We start from the raw sequence: 22,434 nt of genomic DNA, 5'->3' as shown, positions 1-22,434 counted from the left end.
GCCATAAGAGTACAATCTCGAATTCAGTGCCTGGCCTTCCAGACTCTCCCAATCAGCCTTAACTCCTGGCACTCGTCACGTCCCTCAGTGCTGGCAGGCCAGGCATCTCCTGTCCAGCAAGCACACCAGGCCCATTCTGGCTCATGGTGACCCTCCTTCTTTTCCTTCCATTAACATTGGATCTGTCTTTCAAATTCCTCATCCTCCAAAATACCTTCCACAAATGCTTCCTGTCGTCACCGATCTCTCCCATATCCTGGATTGTCCTAACAAATATTATCCACACCACCCATTTACAGCACTTAGTCTCAATTAGCATTGACACATTAACTTTAATCAGAAACAACAGTAAGAAGAGTAGCAAAACAAATACCTATTTCAAGACTAGAGAGACACGACACACCCAATTCATCGGCTGGCAGGTGGGTGTGAAAAGAGCCTACAAACGCAACCACAGATGCCCAAGTGCAAATGAACAATACTAGAGACCCATCAAGTAACCTATGTGTCCCATGACAGGACACCTGGTCATAGTCACTGATAATAGATGGACTATGACAAGACTGGATTTGGGGGATGAGTTTAATGTAGGAAGGAGAACAGAGAGAAAAATGCCTAGAAAAAATGGGCAAACCACCTATTTCTACAAGAAATAATAAGAAACAGTAAGGTATTCATTACTTGTTATGATATACACAAAAGTTATTAAATTACTGTTAAGCCACTGTGCAATTTTCATAAGGATTATATGAGACCTCATGAAAAGACAATCCATCACCGATTAAAACATTGAGCATAAATACAACTTAAAGTATAACAATGAATCTCACAAACATTATGTTGAACAAAAGAACCAGCTGTAAAATAATAGATATTACATGATTACATTAATAACGTAAGTGCAAAAAGTATAAAAGTATGCAAAATTATTTTATGATGTTAGAAATTAGGTTACCCTTAGGGAGATTAATGATGAGAAAGCGTATGGGGCAGCTTCGGGATGCTGGCTACATTCTGGTTTTTTAATCTGGGTGCAGGCTATGTAGTCTGTTCAGTTTGAACATTCATCAAACAATATAGTATTTTATATATTTATAAATTTACATATGTGTATATATAAAAATATATATATCATATTTTATATATATAATGTTTTTAAATTGTTTGTTCCAGAATTTTTTTCTCCTTTTTAAAAAATTTTTATTTGAGTAGAGTTGATTTACAATGTTGTGTTAGTTTCAGGTGTACAGCAAAGTGAATCAGTTATACACATACATATATCCACTCTTTTTTAGATTCTTTTCTTATATAGGCTATTACAGAGTATTGAGTAGAGCTCCCTGTGCTATATAGCAGGTCCTTATTAGTTATCTGTTTTACATATTGTAGTGTGTATACGTCAATCCCAATCTCCCAATTTATGCCTCTCCCCCCTTACCCCCACCCTGGTAACCATAAGCTTGTTTTGTTTGTTTTCTAAAACATTATATATATATTTTATATATATATATATTATATATATATAATATATATATATATAATATATATATATAATATATATATATAATGTTTTTAAATTGTTTGTACCATAATCTTAAAAAGATAAACTTAAAACACTGAGTTACCACTTCACAACTATTAGAATGACCAATGAGAAAATCTGAATCACTGACAACACCAAATGCTGGGAAGGATGTGGAGCAACAGGAACTCTCATCACTGCTGGTGGGAACACAAAACGGTGCAGCCACTCTGGAAGACAGTTTGGTGGTTTCTTACAAAAGTAAACATACTCATCATATGACCCAGCAATCATTCTCCTTGGTATTTACCAAAGGAATTGAAAATGCATGTCTCACAGAAGCCTTCACACAAATGTTTACAGCAGCTTTATTCGTAACTGCCAAAACTTGGAAGCAACCAAGATGTCCTTTAGTAGGTGAACGGAGCAATAAATTGTGGTACATCCAGACAATGGAATATTATTTAGTGTTAAAACGAAATAAACTATTAAACAATGATAGTTCCTCCATGGAGGAACCTTACATGTATATTGCTAAGTGAAAGAAGCCAATCTGAAAAGGCTACATAATGTATGATTCCAACTATATGACATTCTGGAAAGGACAAAACTATGGAGACAGTAAAAAAAATCAGTGGCTTCCAGGCATTATAGTGGAAGGGAGAATGAACAGACAGAGCATGGAGGATTTTTAGGTCAGCGAGACTACTCTGTATGATACATGCCATCATAAATGTAAAGGTAGATACGCACCATTATACATTTGTCCCAGTCCATAGACTGTACAACACCCAGGATGAACCCTAATGTAAACTATGGACTTTGAGTGATAATGACATATCAATGTCGGTTCATAAACTGTCACAAAGGTACCGTCTGGTGAGGGATGTTGATGGTAGGAATGCCTTGCATTTCTGGGGGGAGGGGTGAATGGGAAAACTCTGTAGCTTCCTCTCAATTTTGCTGGAACCTAAGACTGCTCTAAAAAATAAAGTCTATTTTAAAAATCCATGGAAGTTTTATTACAGAACTTCCTTTGTTAACTAGCAGTAACAACTCAAGTAGAGGGGTTCTCTCAGATGTATCAATAATTCTAATATGTAGCGTTTTCCCACATAAACCCATTTCACGTTATTTTGACTGGTGTAAATTCAGAACACTTGACTAAGTTTCTGACTTGGATGCACTTACACCCGCTTGTAAGAGAATCCAATTTATGAACTGTAACTGCCAATTTGCTAGATTTCTCTCCCTCTCAATAAAGCCTATTGAGTCCAAGTGAAAATTAAAAAAAAAAAAGATGAGCTGGGCATTAGCAATGCAGTTATAAACATTAGATATAAATCAAACAGTTATGAAATTTCAATTCCATAACAATAGCCTCTCTGTTATGCTCCCACCCAAAAGATTGAGTCTTATATCCTGGTAACCTCTGCTTGGCCTTAACCCTAAGTCTACCTTCAACATGACTTTCAAATATCCAAGGCTTTTCCTTTTTATACCACCTGAAAGTGTTCTAGTATTTTCCATCACAAACAACTGTCCATCTTCTCTACAGTGAAAATCCAGAAAAGTCAAATGTCAGGGATGTTTTAATGCAAATATGATCCTGGTGGACTTTTCAGCTCCCACAACCATAACTGTGGCATTAAAGATTATCAGAGTCCTTTTCATCAGAATGCAAGAGCTGTAGCTGCCCAAAAAAAGGCATACGCTGAGTGTGACCTATTGCAGACACATATTTAGTATCTGAAAATAAAAAAGGTAACTTTGAGTCTATTATTCCAAAGAGAAATTTAGAAAAGGGCACAGAGTAGCAAGGGAGAAATGAATGACAAAATTGAAAAGGACACATTCTCATCTGGCTAATCCCTTTGGAACTAAGATTGCCTTAAACACTTTTAATCTGATTTTTAAAACATAAATTGTGCATAACTGGTGATAATTAGGCTGCACTATAGAACAAAGGTACTTGTTGCTCAGAAATATTACCACTAGGCCCTTCGAGATCCTGGGGCACCAAAGTGGCATTCCATCACAATCCTTCCCAAGTTGGAAAGGGGACCCACACATACTCAGAAACGTTTTCACCAAAAGACTGAATCCAAGGAGTTCGTAATGGATTGGGGGGTTAAGTAGAAAGCAGATACTTTAATCTGAGTTTTAACAAAGCAGAATACAAGACTGGAAAGAGGTAGCACATGAAAAGATAATTTTTTAAAAAGTACATGCTATGAATTTCAAGTCAGTCTATGAAAGGGAAGCAAGGCTGGTAGGGATGCACCCAAACTGTGCACATATGTCCAGGGTGTTATTACTACTAGGACTCTCTACTCTTCAAAACTTAACTTCCTCCCTCGTACAGTGGAAGCCACTGCTGCCGTGAACTCATGGAGAGATCAGTACTAGAGAGAGATGTGCTGGACACTTTGGGGGCCATGGATGAGGTGATGGCCATGCCGTATGTTACGTCAAAGATTCCGTTATTCACACCTCAATAGGTCTTTAACCAGCCCCGCCTGTGACTTCTGTTTTATTTTTGCTTAATGATTACACCACTGTGAAATTCTCACTGTGCACGTTCTGTCTTTTCCAGTGGATCTAAGCTCTCATGGAGAACATGTGCATCTTCTTTGCCCACACTTCACCCAGCACTTAACTCAGTGCCCTCAGCCCCTTGCAGGGATCATTCACGTTTGATCAATGGATAGGCACTATTGGTCGATGTGAGGATGCTCTGCACGTCAGTGAATTCAAGATGGCTCTGAATGACCTGATATCCTCCTGTGCATGGAAGAATTCTGAAACAAAAGCCACTGCTGCATCTGGGAGAGGGATGAGCCGGTGATGGGAGGCACTCACCACTGAACAGGCCTGTCTGACTGTCCTAATCCTAGGACACACAGCCCCTGAGCAGCACAGCTGAGAAAGAAGCACTAGCTATGAAAGTCCAACAAAGCCAAAGGGTCAGGTAGGCTCAGCCACATTTCTATTTTAACAGAAGAATAAAAGAAATTCTGCTCAAAGCGTTTTCTGGAACACAGGGATTCACTAGAGCCTCACCTCATTGCTGCCCCTGACAACTGGCCATCAGCATTCAAAAAGATAACGGTTTACCATGACTGTGTTCTCTATTTATTGCAGAAGGGATGCTGCTGTGATGGCTCCGGCTGCACAAGGACTGAATGTAAAACACTTTCAGGATTAGCAGCTGCATTTGAGAGAATAGGAGTTTCCCTGTACAGCTGGGAAGACCCAGGGACAGCTCTCTGCCTGGCATTGGGCTGGCCACGTGGAAGGCAAGGTCACAGAACTGGCTCTTAGCCTTAAGTTACTCAGTCCAGATGTTTCCCACCCAGCGTGGTTGCTCTGAACCGCTGGTGTGAGAGCCCCCCAGCAGCTCTTCTACCTTCCTCTGAAGCGATGGCTGCAGGAGCCCTTGGATTCTGGGTGACATGAATGCTCAGGTACCTTGGCAGGCATGGGAATGACTGCAAACTACCGAAACCATCATTGCTTCCTAACTTTCAAAGTGAGTGCTGGACAGTCACAGTATCAAATCTTCCATAATCATGTTCTCACATAAAGCACACTTATGTTCAAAGAAAAGCAAAGGTAGGAACGCATGCTCCACAAATTTTGAGGGAGACCTGATTTCCTTTCTATTAATTAAAAATATGTAGTTGCTAAAGTCCCCAGCTTGCACGAATTAACTGTTAATTAATATAAAACACCAGCAAAATTATAAAAGAGAAGAGAATTTGTCTTTACCACTCTCCTGCCCCAATCCCTCTCGAATCTACTCATTTAGATTTTGAGAGTTGAATGGATTTTTTTCCTGTTCAGTAAGATGTTCTGTGCTTAATCATGAGTCCAAGTGTTCCAGGAACTCTTGGCTCTTCATAAAACTCACGGAGAGAGCAACTCTCTTTTCATAACTGCCACTGAAACCTCTTCACCATTAGGCAAGTGTTGTTGGCACTTTAGTATATAAAGGGCCAGAATCACTTTTTTTTAAACATCTTTATTGGAGCATAATTGCTTTACATGGTTGTGTTAGTTTCTGCTGTATAACAAAGTGAATCAACTATACGAATACATATATCCTCATATTCCCTGCCTCTTGCATCTCCTTCCCACCCTCCCTATCCCACCCCTCTAGGTGGACAGAAAGCACCGAGCTGATCTGCCTGTGCTATGCGGCTGCTTCCCACTAGCTATCTATTTTACATTTGGTAGTGTATATATGTCCATGCCACTCTATCACTTGGTCTCACCTTACCCTTCTCCCTCCCCATTTCCTCAAGTACATTCTCTATGTCTGTGTCTTTATTCCTGTCCTGCCCCTAAGTTCTTCAGAACTTTTTTTTTTTTAGATTCCATATATATGTGTTAGCATACGGTATTTGTTTTTCTCTTTCTGACTTACTTCACTCTGTATGGCAGACTCTAGGCCCATCTGCCGCACTACAAATAACTCAATTCCGTTCCTTTTTATGGCTGAGTAATATTCCATTGTATATATGTGCCACATCTTCTTTATCCACTCCTTTGTCGATGGACACTTAGGTTGCTTCCATGTCCTGGCTATTGTAAATAGGGCTTCTATGAACATTGTGGTACATGACTCTTTTTGAATTATGGTTTTCTCAGGGTATATGCCCACTACTGGGATTGCTGGGTCGTATGGTAGTTCTACTTTTAGTTTTCTAAGGAACCTCCATACTGTTCTCCATAGTGGCTGTATCAGTTTACATTCGCATCAACAGTGCAACAGGGTTCACTTTTCTCCACACCCTCTCCAGCATTTATTGTTTGTAGGTTTTTTGATGATGGCCATTCTGACTGGTGTGAGGTGACACCTCATTGTAGTTTTGATTTGCATTTCTCTAATGATTAGTGATGCTGAGCATCCTTTCATGTGTTTGTTGGCAATCTGTATATTTTCTTTGGAGAAATGTCTATTTAGGTCTTCTGCCCACTTTTGGATTGGGTTCTTTGTTTTTTGATATTGAGCTGCATGAGCTGCTTGTATATTTTGGAGATTAATTCTTTGTCAGTTGCTTCATTTGCAAATATTTTCTCCCATTCTGAGGGTTGTCTTTTTGTCTTATGGTTTCCTTTGCTATGCAAAAGCTTTTAACTTTCATTAGGTCCCATTCATTTATTTTTGTTTTTATTTGCATTTCTCTAGGAGGTGGGCCAAAAACGATCTTGCTGTGATTTATGTCATAGAGTGTTCTGCCTATGTTTTCCTCTAAGTTTTATAGTGTCTGGCCTTACATTTAGGTCTTAAATCCATTTTGAGTTTATTTTTGTGTATGGTGTTAGGGAGTGTTCTTATTTCATTCTTTTACATGTAGCTGTCCAGTTTTCCCAGCACCACTTATTGAAGAGGTTGACTTTTCTCCGCTGTATATTCTTGCCTCCTTTACCAAAAATAAGGTAACCATATGTGCATTGGTTTAACTCTGGGCTTTGTATCCTGTTCTACTGATCTATATTTCTGTTTTGTACCAGTACCATACTGTCTTGATTACTGTAGCTTTGTAGTATAGTCTGAAGTCAGGGAGTCTGATTCCTCCAGGGCTGTTTTTCTTTCTCAAGATTGTTTTGGCTATTTGAGGTCTTTTGTATTTCCACACAAATTGTGAACTTTTTTGTTCTAGTTCTTTGAAAAATGCCATTGGTACTTTGATAGGGATTGCATTGAATCTGTAGATTGCTTTGGGTAGTAGAGTCATTTTCACAACGTTGATTCTTCCAATCCAAGAACATAGTATATCTCTCCATCTGTATGTATCATCTTTAATTTCTTTCATCAGTGTGTTATAGTTTTCTGCATACAGGTCTTTTGTCTCCTTAGGTAGGTTTATTCCTAAATATTTTATTCTTTTTGTTGCAATAGTAAATGGGAGTGTTTCCTTAATTTCTCTTTCAGATTTTTCATCACTAGTGTATAGGAATGCAAGAGACTTCTGTGCATTAATTTTGTATCCTGTTACTTTACCAAATTCATTGATTAGCTCTAGTAGTTTTCTGGTAGCACCTTTAGCATTCTCTATGTATAGTATCATGTCATCTGCAAACAGTGACAATTTTACTTCTTCTTTGCCAATCTGGATTCCTTTTATTTCTTTTTCTTCCCTGATTGCTTGGCTAAAACTTCCAAAACGATGTTGAATAATAGTGGTGAGAGTGGGCAACCTTGTCTTGTTCTTGAGCTTAGTGGAAATGGTTTCAGTTTTTCACCATTGAGAAGGATGTTGGCTGTTGGTTTGTTATATATGGCCTTTATTATGTTGAGGTAAGTTCCCTTTATGTCTACTTTCTGGAGAGTTTTTATCATAAATGGGTGTTAAATTTTGTCAAAAGCTTTTTCTGCATCTATTGAGATGATCATATGGTTTTTACCATTCAGTCTGTTAATATGTTGTATCACATTGATGGATTTGCATATGCATCTCTGGGAAAACCCCACTTGATCATGGTATATGATCCTTTTAATGTGCTGCTGGATTCTGTTTGCTAGTATTTTGTTGAGGATTTTTGCATCTATGTTCATCACAGATATTGGCCTGCAGTTTTCTTTTTGTGTAACATCTTTGTCTGGTTTTGGTATCAGGGTGATGGTGGCCTCGTAGAATGAGTTTGGGAGTGTTCCTCCCTCTGCTATATTTTGGAAGAGTTTGAGAAGGATAGGTGTTAGCTCTTCTCTAAATGTTTGATAGAGTTCGCCTGTGAAGCCATCTGGTCCTGGACTTTTGTTTGTTGGAAGATTTTTAATCACTGTTTCAATTTCAGTGCTTGTGATTGGTCTGTTTATATTTTCCATTTCTTCCTGGTTCAGTCTCGGAAGGTTGTGCTTTTCTGAGAATTTGTCCATTTCTTCCGGGTTGTCCATTTTATTGGCATAGAGTTGCTTGTAGTAATCTCTCACGATCCTTTGTATTTCTGCAGTGTCAGTTGTTACTTCTCCTTTTTCATTTCTAATTCTATTGATTTGAGTCTTCTCGCTTTTGTTCTTGATGAGTCTGGCTAATGGTTTATCAATTTTGTTTATCTTCTCAAAGAACCAGCTTTTAGTTTTATTGATCTTTGCTATCGTTTCCTTCATTTCTTTTTCATTTACTTCTGATTGATCTTTATGATTTTTTTCCTTCTACTAAGTTTGGGGTTTTTTTGTTCTTCTTTCTCTAATTGCTTTAGGTGTAAGGTTAGGTTGTTTATTTGAGATGTTTCTTGTTTCTTGAGGGTAGGATTGTGTTGCTATAAACTTCCCTCTTAGAATTGCTTTTGCTGCATCTCATAGGCTTTGGGACGTTGTGTTTTCATTGTCATTTGTTTCTAGGTATTTTTTTTATTTCCTCTTTGATTTCTTCAGTGATCTCTTGGTTATTTAGTAGTGTTTTGTTTAGCCTCCATGTGTTTGTATTTTCTACAGTTTTTTTTTCCTGTAATTGATATCTAGTCTCATAGCGTTGTGGTCGGAAAAGATACTTGATATGATTTCAGTTTTCTTAAATTCACCGAGGCTTGATTTATGGCCCAAGATATGATCTATCCTGGAGAATGTTCCATGAGCACCTGAGAAAAAAGTGTATTGTTGTTTTTGGATGGAATGTCCTATAAATATCAATTAAGTGCATCTTGTTAATGTGTCATTTAAAGCTTGTGTTTCCTTATTTATATTCATTTTGGATGATCTGTCCATTGGTGAAAGTGGGGTGTTAAAGTCCCCTACTATGATTGTGTTACTGTTGATTTCCCCTTTTATGGCTGTTAGTATTTGCCTTATGTATTGAGGTGCTCCTATGTTGGGTGCATAAATATTTACAATTGTCATATCTTTTTCTTGGATTGATCCCTTTATCATTATGTAGTGTCCTTCTTTGTCTCTTCTAATAGTCTTTATTTTAAAGTCTAGTTTGTCCGATATGAGAATTGCTACTCTAGCTTTCTTTTGATTTCCATTTGCACAGAATATCTTTTTCCATCCCCTCACTTTCAGTCTGTATGTGTCCTTAGGTCTGAAGTGGGCCTCTTGTAGACACCATATATACAGGTCTTGTTTCTGTATCCATTCAGCCAGTCTACGTCTTTTGGTTGGAGAATTTAATCCATGTAGATTTAAGGTAATTATTGATATGTATGTTCCTATTACCATTTTCTTACTCGTTTTAGGTTTGTTATTGTAGGTCTTTTCCTTCTCTCTGTTTCCTGCCTAGAGAAGTTCCTTTAGCATTTGTTGTAAAGCTGGTTTGGTGGTGCTGCATTCTCTTAGCTTTTGCTTCTCTGTAAAGCTTTTAATTTCTTCATCAAATCTGAATGAGACCCTTGCTGGGTAGAGTAATCTTGGTTGTAGGTTTTTCCCTTTCATCACTTTAAATATGTCATGCCGCTCCCTTCTGGCTTGCAGAGTTTCTGCTGAAAGATCAGCTGTTAACCTTTTGGAGATTCCCTTGTATTTGTTGCTTTTCCCTTGCTTTTAATATGTTTTCTTTGTATTTAATTTTTGATAGTTTGATTAATATGTGTCTTGGCATGTTTCTCCTTGGATTTATCCTGTATGCGACTCTCTGCGCTTCCTGGACTTGATTGACTTTTTCCTTTCCCATATCAGGGAAGTTTTCAACTATAATCTCTTCAAGTGTTTTCTCAGTCCCTTTCTTTTTCTCTTCTTCTTCTGGGACCCCTATAATTCAAATGTTGGTTCTGCATGTAATGTTGTCCCAGAGGTCTCTGAGACTGTCCTCAATTCTTTTCATTCTTTTTTCTTTATTCTGCTCTGTGGTAGTTATTTCCACTATTTTATCTTCCAGGTCACTTATCCTTTCTTCTGCCTCAGTTATTCTGCTATTGATTGCTTCTAGAGAATTTTTAATTTCATTTATTGTGTTGTTCATCATTGTTTGTTTGCTCTTTAGTTCTTCTAGTTCCTTGTTAAACGTTTCTTGTATTTCCTCCATTCTATTTCCAAGATTTTGGATCATCTTTACTATCATTACTCTGAATTCTTTTTTAGGTAGATTGCCTATTTCCTCTTCATTTGTTTGGTCTGGTGGGTTTTTACCTTGCTCCTTCATCTGCTGTGTATTTCTCTGTCTTCTCATTTTGCTTAACTTAGTGTGTCTGGGGTCTCCTTCTCACAGGCTGCAGGTTTGTAGCTCCCAATTTTTTTGGTGTCTGTCCCCAGTGGGTAAGGTTGGTTTAGTGGCTTGTGTAAGCTTCCTGGTGAAGGGGACTCATGCCTCTCTGCTAATGGGTGGGGTTGTGTTCCTGTCTTGCTAGTTGTTTGACATGGGGTGTCCAGCTCTGAAGCTTGCTGGTCGTTGAGTGGAGTTGGGTCTTAGCATTGAGACAGAGATCTCTGGGAGAGATCTTGCTGACTGATATTACAGGGGGCCAGGAGGTCTCTGGTGGTCCAATGTCCTGAACTTGCCTTTCCCACCTCAGAGGTTCAGGCCTGACACCTGGCCAGAGCACCAAGACCCTGTCAGCCTCACGGCTCAGAAGAAAACAGAGGCAAAAAGAAAGAAAGAAAAATAATAAATAAAATAAAGTTATTAAAATCAATTTTTTTTAAAATAGAAGAATTTTTAAAGTAATAAAAAAGAGAGCAACTAAACCAATAAACAAATCCACCAATGATAATAAGCACTAAAAACTAAACTAAGATAGACATATAAATCAGAAACTAGTCAGTCGCATAGAGCAAACGCCAAGTCTACAGTTGCTCCCAAAGTCTACCGCCTTAATTTTGAGATGATTCATTGTCTCTTCAGGTATTCCACAGATGCAGAGTACATCAACTTGACTGTGGAGATTTAATCTGCTGCTCCTGAGGCTGCACGGAGAAATTTCCCTTTCTTTTCTTTGTTCACGCAGCTCCTGCAGTTCAGGTTTGGGTTTGGCCCTGCCTCTGCATGTAGGTCACCTTCTGGCATCTGTTCTTCGCCCAGACAGGAGGGGGTTAAAGCAGAGACTGATTTGGGGGCTCTGGCTCACTCAGGCCAGGAGGAGAGAGAGGTACAGAATGCGGGGCGAGCCTAGAGGCCAGAGTGACGTTGCAACAGCCTGAGGCGTGCTATATGTTCTCCCAGGGAAGTTGTCCCTGGATCACAGGACCCTGGCAGTGGTGGGCTGCACAGGCTCCCAGGAGGGGTGGTGTGGATAGTGACCTGTGCCTGCACACAGGCTTCTTGGTGGCTGCAGCAGCAGCCTTAGCATTTCATGCCCGTCTCTGGTGTCCACGATGATAGCTGCAGCTTGCACCCATCTCTGAAGCTCGTTTAAGCAGTGTTCTGAATCTCCTCTCCTCACACACCCCAAAACAATGGTCTCTTGCCTCTTAGGCAGATCCAGACTTTTTCCTGGACCCCCTCCCAGGTAGCTGTGGCACACTAGCCCCCTTCAGGGTGTGTTCACGCAATCAACCCCAGTCCTCTCCCTGGGATCTGAACTCCAAAGCCCGAGCCTCAGCTCCCAGCCCCAACCCGTCCCGGCGGGTAAGCAGACAAGCCTCTTGGGCTGGTGAGTGCTGGTCGGCACCCATTCTCTGTGTGGGAATCTCTCCGCTTTGCCCTCTGCACCCCTGTTGCTGTGCTCTCCTCCGCGGCTCTGAAACGTCCCACCCAACCACCCCCAGTCTCCTCCAGTGAAGGGGCTTCCTAGTGTGTGGGAACTTTTCCTCCTTCACAGCTCCCTCCCAGAGGGGCATGTCCTGTCCCTATTCTTTTGTCTCTGTTTTACTTTTTTCCTTTTGCCCTACCCAGGTATGTGGGGAGTTTCTTGCCTTTTGGGAGGTCTGAGGTCTGCTACCAGCATTCAGCAGGTGTTCTATAGGACTTGTTCCACATGTAGATGTATTTTTGATGTATTTGTGGGGAGGAAGGTGATCTCCACGTCTTACTCCTCCACCATCTTGAAGGTTCTCCCTGAATCACTTTTTAAAACAACTTTCCCACCATTGTTTATGCTAACATCTTAATTGAGATAAAATTCACATATCATAAAGTTTACCTTTTTAATGTATACAACTCAGTAGTTTTATATGTGTTAAAGAATTGTGCATTCATCACTACTATCGAATTCCAGAATATCTGCATCACCCCAAAAGAGGTCTCATTATGATGTGTTGAGGTAGGTTCATCAGTTGTATCAGATGTACCACTCAGGTGGGGATGTAGATAATGAGTGGAACCATGTATGTGGGGGGGCAGTGCATATGTAGGAAATCTCTGTACCTTCCTCTCAATTTTGCTATGAATTTAAAACTGCCCTAAATCTATAATGTCTTTATAAAAGAAGAAATCTCATGCCTATTAGCAGACATTTCTTACTCTCCCCACTTCCAGTCCCTGGAAACCACTAATCTACTTTTTATCTCTATGGATTTGTCTACTGTGGAATCATATAATATGTGGCCTTTTTGTCTAACTTCGTGCACGTAGCATAATGTTTTCAAGTTGTATGTATGCTGTAGTATGTATCTGTATTTCATTTTTTATAGCTGAATAATATTCCATTATATGGATATACCACAATTGTTTATCTATTCACCAGGTGAGGGACATTTGGGTTGTTTCTACTTTTTGGCTGTTATGAATGTTTCTATGGATATCTGTATACAAATTTCTGTATGAACATATATTTTCAATTTCCTTGGATATATACCTAGGAGTAGAATGACTGGGTCATATGGTAATTCTGTGTTTCATTTTTTGAGGAACTACCAGAATGTTTTCAACAGAGGCTACACACTTTTACATTCCTACTAGTACTGAATGAAGGTTCCAATTTTTCCACAGCCTCACAAATACTTGCTATTTTGCTTAAAAAAATATATATATATTTTTTTGAATTTGACTTGGAGGGTATTATGCTAAGTGAAATGTCAGACAGAGAAAGACAAATACTGTATGATATCACTTATGTGTGGAATCCAAAAAGTACAACAAACTAGTGAATATAACAAAAAAGAATCAGACTCACAGATACAGTGAACAAACTAGTGGTTACCAGAGGGGAGAGGGAGGGGAGGGGCAGTATAGGGGTGGGGGAGTGGGACGTGCAGACTACTGAGTGTAAGACAGGTTACAAGGATTTTTAGTGTAACACAGGGAACAGAGCCAATATTTTGTAATAACTGTAAATGGAGTGTAACCTTTACAAATTGTATAAAAAATAAATGCACAAAAAATAATATGTATATATAGGCATCTAACTGTGATTTTGATTTGCATTTTCCTGATGACTAATGCTGTAGAGCGTTTTTCTTGTGCTTCCTGGCCATTGGTATTTCTTTGGAGAAATGTTCAAATCCTTTACCCAGTTTTAAATTAAATTGTTCGTCTCTTGTTTTGAGTTGTAAGAATTCTTTAAATAACCTGGATGTTAGATGTTTATTGAAGATATGATTTGCAAATATGCTTCTCCCATTCTGTGGGTTGTCTTTTCAGTTTCTTCATAGTGTCCTTTGACACACAGAATGTTTTATGCTTGCTGACGTCTAATTTATCTATTTCTTCTTGAGTTGTTTGTGCTTTTGGTGTCATATATAAAAAACAGTTGCCGAATCCAAGGTCACAAAGATTTACTCCTATGTTTTCTTCTAGGAGTGCTATAGTTTTAGCTCTTATTTTTTGGTTGTTGAGCCACACTGAGTTAATTTCTGTATAAGCTATGAGGTAGGAGTTCAGTTTCATTCTTTGCATGTAGATACCCAGTTGTACCAGTACCATTTGTTGAAAAGACTACTTTTCCCCCATCAAATGGTCTTAGCACCCTTGTCAAAAATGAATGGAAAATAACTGTATGGGTCTATTTTTGAACGCTACATTCTATTCCATTGACCTATATATCTATACTTAGGATAGTACCACAATGCTTTGATTACTGTAGCTTTAGAGGAAGTTTAATATCAGAGATGTAAGTCCTTCAACTGTTTTTTTTTTTCCCAAGATTGTTTTGGCTGGTCTGAGTACCTTGTATTTTCATATGAAGTTTAGAATTGGCTTGTCAATTTCTGCAATAAAACTAATTGGGATTTTGATAGGGATTGGGTTGAATCTGTAGATAAATTTGTGAAGTATTGCCATGTTAACACTATTACATCTTCTAATCCAGGAACATGGGGATAGTTTTCCACTTACTTAGGTCTTCTTTAATTTCTTTCAATTATCTTTGGTGATTTTCAGTGTACAAGTCTTATACTTCTTTGTTGAATTCTAAGTAACTTATTCCAGGGGTCCCCAACTCCTGGTCCACGGACCGCTACCAGTCCATGGCCTGTTAGGAACTGGGCTGCACAGCAGGAGGTGAGCGGCAGGCAAGTGAGTGAATCTCCATCTGTATTTACAGCCACACCCCATAGCTTGCATTACTGCCTGAGCTCCACCTCCTGTCGGATCAGCAGCAGCATTAGGTTCTCATAGGAGCGCGAACCCTACTGTGAACTGCGCATGAGAGGGATCTAGCTTGCTCGCTCCTTATGATGATCTGAGGTGGAGCCAAGGCGGTGTTGCTAGCGCTGGGGAGTCGCTGCAAATACAGATTATCATTAGCAGAGAGGTTTGACTGCACAGAGGTAATAAATCAATCACTTGCAGACTCATATCAAAACCCTATCAGTGAGTGGCAAGTGAAAACAAGCTCAGGGCTCCCAATGATTCTGCATTATGGTGAGTTGTATAATTATTTCATTATATATTACAATTTAATAATAATAGAAATAAAGTGTACAATAAATGTAATGTGCTTGAATCATCCTGAAACCATCCCTCCCCACCCCAATCCATGGAAAAATTGTCTTCCACGAAACTGGTCCCTGGTGCCAAAAAGGTTGCAGACCATTGACTTATTCCCTTTGAAACTAATGTAAGTGGAATCATTTCTAAATTTCATTTTTGAATTGTTCATTACTAGTATATAGAAATATAAATAATTTTTGTATAATGGTCTTGTATCTTCCAGTGTTGCTGTACTTTATTAGTTATGTTTTATTTTTTGTGTTTGTGGATTCTTTAAGATTTTCTATACATGAGATCATACCATCTATGAATAGAGATAGTTTTACTTCTTTTTTACCTGGGTGTCTTTTTTCTCCCTTGCCTAATTGTTAGAATCTCCAATACAATGTTAAACAGAAATAGTGAGAATGTCATCATCAGAGAATCTACAAACAACAAATGCTGGAGAGGGTGTGGAGAAAAGGGAACCCTCTTGCACTGTTGGTGGGAATGTAAATTGATACAGCCACTATGGAGAACAGTATGGAGGTTCCTTAAAACACTAAAAACAGAATTACCATATGATCCAGCAATCCCACTACTGGGCATATACCCTGAGAAAACCATAATTCAAAAAGACACATGCACCCCAATGTTCACTGCAGCACTATTTACAATAGCCAGGACATAGAAGCAACCTAAATGCCCGTTGACAGACGAATGGATAAAAAAGATGTTGCACATATACACAATGGAATATTACTCAGCCATAAAAAGGAATGAAATTGGGTCATTTGTTGAGATGTGCATGGATCTAGAGACTGTCATACAGAGTGAAGTAAGTCAGAAAGAGAAAAACAAATATCATATATTAACATATATATATGGAACCTAGAAAAATGGTACAGATGAACTGGTTTGCAGGGCAGAAACTGAGACACAGATGTAGAGAACAAACGTATGGACACCAAGGGGGAAGTGGCGGTGGGGGTGGGGGGGTTGGGATGAATTGGGCGATTGGGATTGACATGTATACACTGATGTGTATAAAACTGATGACTAATAAGAACCTGCTGTATGAAAAAATAAATAAAATAAAATTCAAAATTTCAAAAAAATATATTGTATAATATGGGAAATATAGCCAACATTTTATAATAACTATAAGTGGGGTACAACCTTTAAAAATTGTGAATCACTATATTGTACACCAGTACCTTATATAGTATTGTACATCAACTATACTTCAATTAAACAATGCAAAAAAAATTAAAAAAAAAAAGAAATAGTGAGAGTGAATATCCTTGTCTTATTTCTGATCTTAGCAGGAATACTTTCAGTATTTCACTGTTAAGTATATTAGCTGTGGGCTCTTTATAGATGTTCTGTATAAGGTTGGGAAAGTTTCTTTCTTTGCTCGTTGAACGTTTTATCATGAAAGGATTCTGAACTTTGTCAAATGCTTATTCTGCATCTATTGAGATGACCATGTTTTTTTCTCCCTTTATCCTATTAATATGGGTGTATTACATTGATCTTTCATATGTTAAACCAAATTTTTTTCCTGGGATAAATCCCATTTGATCATGGTGTATAATCCTTTTTATATGTTGCTGGTAATTTGGTTCTATTGGCTAGTATTTTGCTGAGGTTTTTGCATCTATATTCATAAGAGATACTGGTCTGTAGTTTTCTTGTGATACCTTTCTTGAGTTTTGGTTTCAGGGTTCAAACTACTCTTTTTCCATTTAAGTTTTGTGATTATAGTTTAAACATACCTCAAAATTTGCCTGCACTTTTTGTACGTATCAAAAATTTTTTTACATTGCATTTTTTCCCTCTTAAAGTCTAATACCCGTGTAGTCTATTTATTGAGGATTGGAACATTTTTTTTTTTTTGTCCACACAAATTGACACCTAATACGACAAGGGGAATGGATAGTTACACACTGTTTATATATGGTATGATGTTTTCCTATCATGACCCCCACATGTTTATCTTATGGGCAAAGGCTTTCTTCTTGCCCTAATCTCACCACTCTCTTGCTACTAAATTCTTACCACTCCATTAAAGCCCACTTCACATATTACTTTCTCCATGAACTTTATCATAAAGGGTCTCTCTCTCTCTCTCTTTCCTCTCAGCTTCTATACAACTTATGTTTGAAACTTTCAATAATCCATCTCTACATACGTTTTTTTCTGTAGACTTTTGCGGACAATTTTTGTGTATTTTTCTTCCCTGAGAGACTTCTGATTCTGTTTTATACTTCCTTTATTTCATCAGTAGTATCTAATATTTAGTTTATCCTTAGTTCACATTCAATATATGTTGGTTTCATAGTTTTCTTAATTCATCCTCGATAAAACACCCAGGAATGCCATTAGAGATATAAAATTATATTTATAATGACACCATCTTTAAGCTCATCAAGCATAAATAAATACTTGTGAATTTTAATATATGCCAAGAATTTCCACCCAGTCAACAATTATCTAAACAAATTCAAAGCATGTAAAATAGATCTTTTTTATTGAAAGTGTATTATATCATTTTAACGTATGGCACAATAAGAATTAGAACCTGGGAAAAATAAATTATATAATAGGTAGTTACTTAGAAAAAATCTCAAAGTAAACTTATGCCCTTTCTCCCTTACAGCAGCTTGCTTTTCTAAGAATAAATTTGAGTACCTGGTGTCAGCAGCACCACTGAGGTGACAATCAGGGAGCAGATTACCAGGATGACAAGCAGTGCGATCGCTATGCCTTTCCAGTTTCTTTGTGGAGGATTACTCCCCACCAGCTCCTAAAGCAACAGCAGGAAAGAGAAACTCTGTGAGTAAAAGAAGGAACTAAAATAAGCCAGTGGATACACTTCATTCAAATCAAGAGCTCAGGCATATTCTCATCCTTGAAGCTATGATCAACTCCTTTCTCTGCCCTCTGCCTCAGTGTCCAAAGGCCCCAGGTTCCCTTCTCTATCCCACGGCAAAGCCTTATCTCAAGAAGAATTGGATATTATGTTTACAGCTTTTGTGTAACTTAATGCTTCTCCACCCAATAAACTAGATTCCACAGCATAGGGTGATTGTGGTGTTTCTTACTACAGCCAACCTATTAACCCCCATCGAATCAAACCCAAGTATGATGAATTTTCCAGCCCTAAGACCTCTCTCATCTTTCTCTTCATTGACATCCACATTGTTAAGTCCTATTTCAGGCTACCAAATTGAAACATTTATTTAGCACATACTATGTGCCAATTTTAATCAACATTTGCCTACTTCTCACCATCCTGGGTCTTTTCTTCCTTCTATAGCTCCTCAAACAAAGCTTTAAGACTTCCCAGGTCTTGCTTCACTGGGTAACCCACCTACCCCTTTTCTAGGTTTTAGACCCCTCCAGGGACCGCATTATAGCAGGTGTTGGGGGTATGAGGAGGATCTGGAGACATTGCTAAAGAATGCTAAAGGTTGAAAAGATCTAGGAAATTAATCAGGCATATTGGCTGCTGAGACCAAACTTTCAGTTCCTTTCAAATTAGGATGATTATATAATTTACAGTCCAAACTAGGATCATTTGAGAGACAAAGGGGGTAATATTAATAATCAATAATAAATATAATAGTTACATACCAATAATAATTATTATTAATTATACAAGAGCAACTGGGACTCTCCAGGGCAAATTAAGTCATATGGTCACACTGCAAATGAACTACTGCCCCTTCTGCCTATACACAGATCACAAAATATTCTCTCTTATAGTGCCCACTATTGCGACTCACATTAACTGCGAGTCAAAATGCAACAGGATGGAGATGGCCTCAAAAAGTAGGCAACGTGATATATATAAATACACCCTTATCCAAGGCTGAAAGTTCATTAGAATGTATCGGATTTCTGTAAATCAAAATATAGATAATATTCAACCATGGGATAGTAAATAATATTTGACATCTAAATATTTAATATTGGCTACCTAGGTTATAGAATCAAGAAAAATTTGACTCCAAACAATTAATATTGGCTATCTAGGTTATCCAATTAAGAAAAATTCTGAGGACCATTAAAACCTTAGCAGGAAAGTGTTCTACAGTTTTTAGAAATTTCTACCAGTATGCTTATTTGCCATTGAGAACTGAATTTGCCTACTAAAAAGTGGCTTTTCAGCACTTAAAAATAAGACTAAACATGAGTATGAAATTATGACGAAAGGTTATACTGAGTCAACCTCATTTCCTGTTGGATAGGGTTTTCTATGGGAGGAAGTCGCTGGCCAGTGACAAGAAGTGATCAGATCTCACTGATTCAGCAGCTTTTCATTTCATTTACAGAGGAAATAAGCCATCCTCACCAAAGCTGTGAATAGCATAAATCTTGCAGTAGTACTATTCCTAAGACCACGATAGTGTACATGATCTCCCACAGACCCGAAGTGGACATTTCTCAAACACTGTTCAGATTAAATCCCAGGGTAACAATCAAAACCATAATGATTTCATACTCAAGACTGAATCTTATCAAGATGAAGAATGATGAAATTAGTGGTACTGTCTTCATCAGCTCAAACAATGGATATCTTTCAAATCTTGTTTCTAATAAGAATAATCTAGGATTCTAAAATGTGTTTTAAATACATCTATTAGATGCACTGATAAAAGTTTATATGAAAAAAAAAACCCTAAGACTTCTGCTTTGCATCAACTTCTTGAGCAGCCAGTAACGTAACTAATTTCCTTGCAAAAGTGTACTTGAATGATGTTACAGTGATGTTCCCAGTAGGTCCCTCCCTGGCCCAAGTACGCTCACAATATGGTGTCCAGGTCTAGGTTGGATATTGTTAGAGATAATGATGGACAGAGTGTTTCTACAAAGAGGACCCGAAGACAGAGACACTGCAAAATATGTCATATGAAGTAAGGCTGAAGGAAGGGTTCAGACTCAAAAACCAAATACTTAGTCTCTGTCTATTTGAATTATCACATGCCAGACAGAGGACTTCTTCTGCATAGTCCAGATGCCAGAGTTAGAACCAAAAGGAAATTTTACAGAGACAGAATTATGTATCAAAAAACCTTCAGAATTTCTAACCACTAGTATTGCTTCATGACAGAATGGGCTGCTTCACCAGGAAGTGAGCAGGGCGGATGAACAGCTCCCAGGGATCCAGGAGGGCGAGCCCACGGAGGAAGGTGGATATAAGAGATCTTAAAAATGTCTAACACAGTGTACATTCTATGGACACATAGGGCAGGGGAAAGAAAGATGAAGAACCATGAGGTGGCTCCAGGAAGTGGGAAATTGAATGAAAGTCAAGACAGTTCAGAAAGAGGACAAAGACTCTTCTCCCTGCATGCTCACTGGGCTAAGAAAAGATTTTGCACAGAAAACCAATTCAGTGTATATTACTGGATGGACGAATGCACAACAGGATAACCAAACAGGCATTGATAGCAGAGCCCACTTAAGGAAAGTGATTCTGGATCACTGATGCCATTTTTTAAGTACAGATGAACCACACTTCTTTCAGGTAACATTCTTACTTTTAAAAAGCAGGGTAATTTTACCCACAGGAATGCAGACAGTCTTGAGCCAAATTTCATTTTCAGAGTGCAGGTAATTTTTTTTTAACTACATAAACAATATTACTACAATAATAATAGAAAACAAAGAGGAGAAAAAAAAAAAACAACCATGAACCATCTAGCTAATGGTTCCAAGAAAACAAAAGTTTTCATTTTTCCATCTTCCTCTCCAGTCTTGGTCGATATGCATATTTAATTTTTACACAGGTGAAACCAGAACATAGATCTGGTTTTTGAGTTAGAATGCAGGTTAACAGTGAAAATCTAACTTGAACATCTAATTTGGCATTCCAAATTCAGACTTCCTCATCTTAACTTGCAGGAGTTGAATTATGGAAAATGAGTAGAACTGTTCCTGCTTCCCATGAAGGGCAAGAGAAGTTAATAAATTATCCCCTGAAATGTTGAGCTTCAGTAGTGCATCCCTCAACAGAATTACATATTTTTGCCTAGAATGATGAGATTGAGGCTGTAATATATTCTCCGTCCTGTTTGGTAATCATGCATATCTTACAGATGCAATAAAATGAAAAAGTATGTTTACAATTAAACACTGGCCTAAGAAGGTGAACAAATCTCCCATCCATCCATCCATCCATCCATCTATCCATCCATCCATTGATGTTTCATCCAGGCTTACTCTGGCAAGCCCTGTTCTGAGAACCTGTTATGGCACTGTTATCAATCCGACAAGTCCAAAAGCTTTCATTAGTTCCATATTCCTTTCTTGTATTCTAGTGCAGGGATGGGGGACAAACAATAAACAGATAAACACACTAAGAGAAGAAGAAAAAAACAGGACTGAGGGGGTCTTGTCACCTCATTGTATATAAAGAGGTCAGATAGATTTCCTAATAAAGAAACATTTGAACAGAAACTGAAAGAAGTGCAGCTGGGAAGAAACACATCAGACTGCTGTGGACTGAACTGTGTTCCCCCTTAAATTCATATGCTGATGCCTTAAACCTCAGTGTGATGGTACATGAAGATGGAACCTTTGGGAGGTAATTGCGGTTAGGTGAGGTCATGAGGGTGGGGTCCTCGTGATAGGGTTAGTGCCCTTATAAAAAGAGACACCAGAAAGCTTGCCTCCCTTCTCTCCACCTGTACACGTGGAGCAAAGGCCGTGTGAGGACACAGAGAGAAGGTGGCCATCTTCAACCCAAGGAGAGAGCCCTCACCAGATACCACAGCCGGCATCATGATCTTGGACTTCCAGTCTCCAGAACTGTGAAAGATAAATCTCTGTGTTTAAGCTGCCTGGTCTATGGTGTTGTGTTATAGCAGCCCCAGACAGAGTAAGACCCAGGCTGACATCTGAGGGCAAACAATCCAGGTAGAGGGAGAGGCAGGAATACAGTCTGTAAGATAGTGTGTGCTCTGGTGTGCAGGACAGCAAAGAGACAGGGGCCAGGGTGGCCATAGTGATGTGAGTGAGATGACCACACTGAGCAGGGAGGGTGGGAGTCTGGATGCCATAGTGCAGGAGAGTAGGGTCTGGATGCCACAGTGTGGGTTGGTTTTTCCTCTGAGTGCAAGGCATATGAGACAGCAGTGCATGAACCAGACTCAAACAAAAAGATCCCCAGGG

General features: G+C 38.6%; 1 protein-coding gene across 5 annotated transcripts in view; it reads right to left on the bottom strand.

Annotated features, from left to right (window-relative positions):
• DPP6 (dipeptidyl peptidase like 6) overlaps nt 1-22,434 on the bottom strand; it is a gene marked incomplete at both ends in the record, with an annotated part of 1,060,012 nt that overhangs the window by 390,495 nt on the left and 647,083 nt on the right. For all 5 annotated transcript variants that reach the window (XM_079711771.1, XM_079711773.1, XM_079711770.1 and 2 more), the window contains one exon: nt 17,947-18,061. In XM_079711771.1, coding sequence (XP_079567897.1) covers nt 17,947-18,061 — 115 coding nt within the window. The remainder of the gene's footprint in view (nt 1-17,946; nt 18,062-22,434) is intronic.

This window comes from Hyperoodon ampullatus (genome assembly GCF_949752795.1).
Source record: "Hyperoodon ampullatus genome assembly, chromosome: 9".
In the NCBI taxonomy this organism is placed as follows: Eukaryota; Metazoa; Chordata; class Mammalia; order Artiodactyla; family Ziphiidae; genus Hyperoodon; species Hyperoodon ampullatus.
The sequence above is the reverse complement of the archived record's forward strand: the minus strand, read 5'-3'. Positions and strand labels throughout refer to the sequence as shown.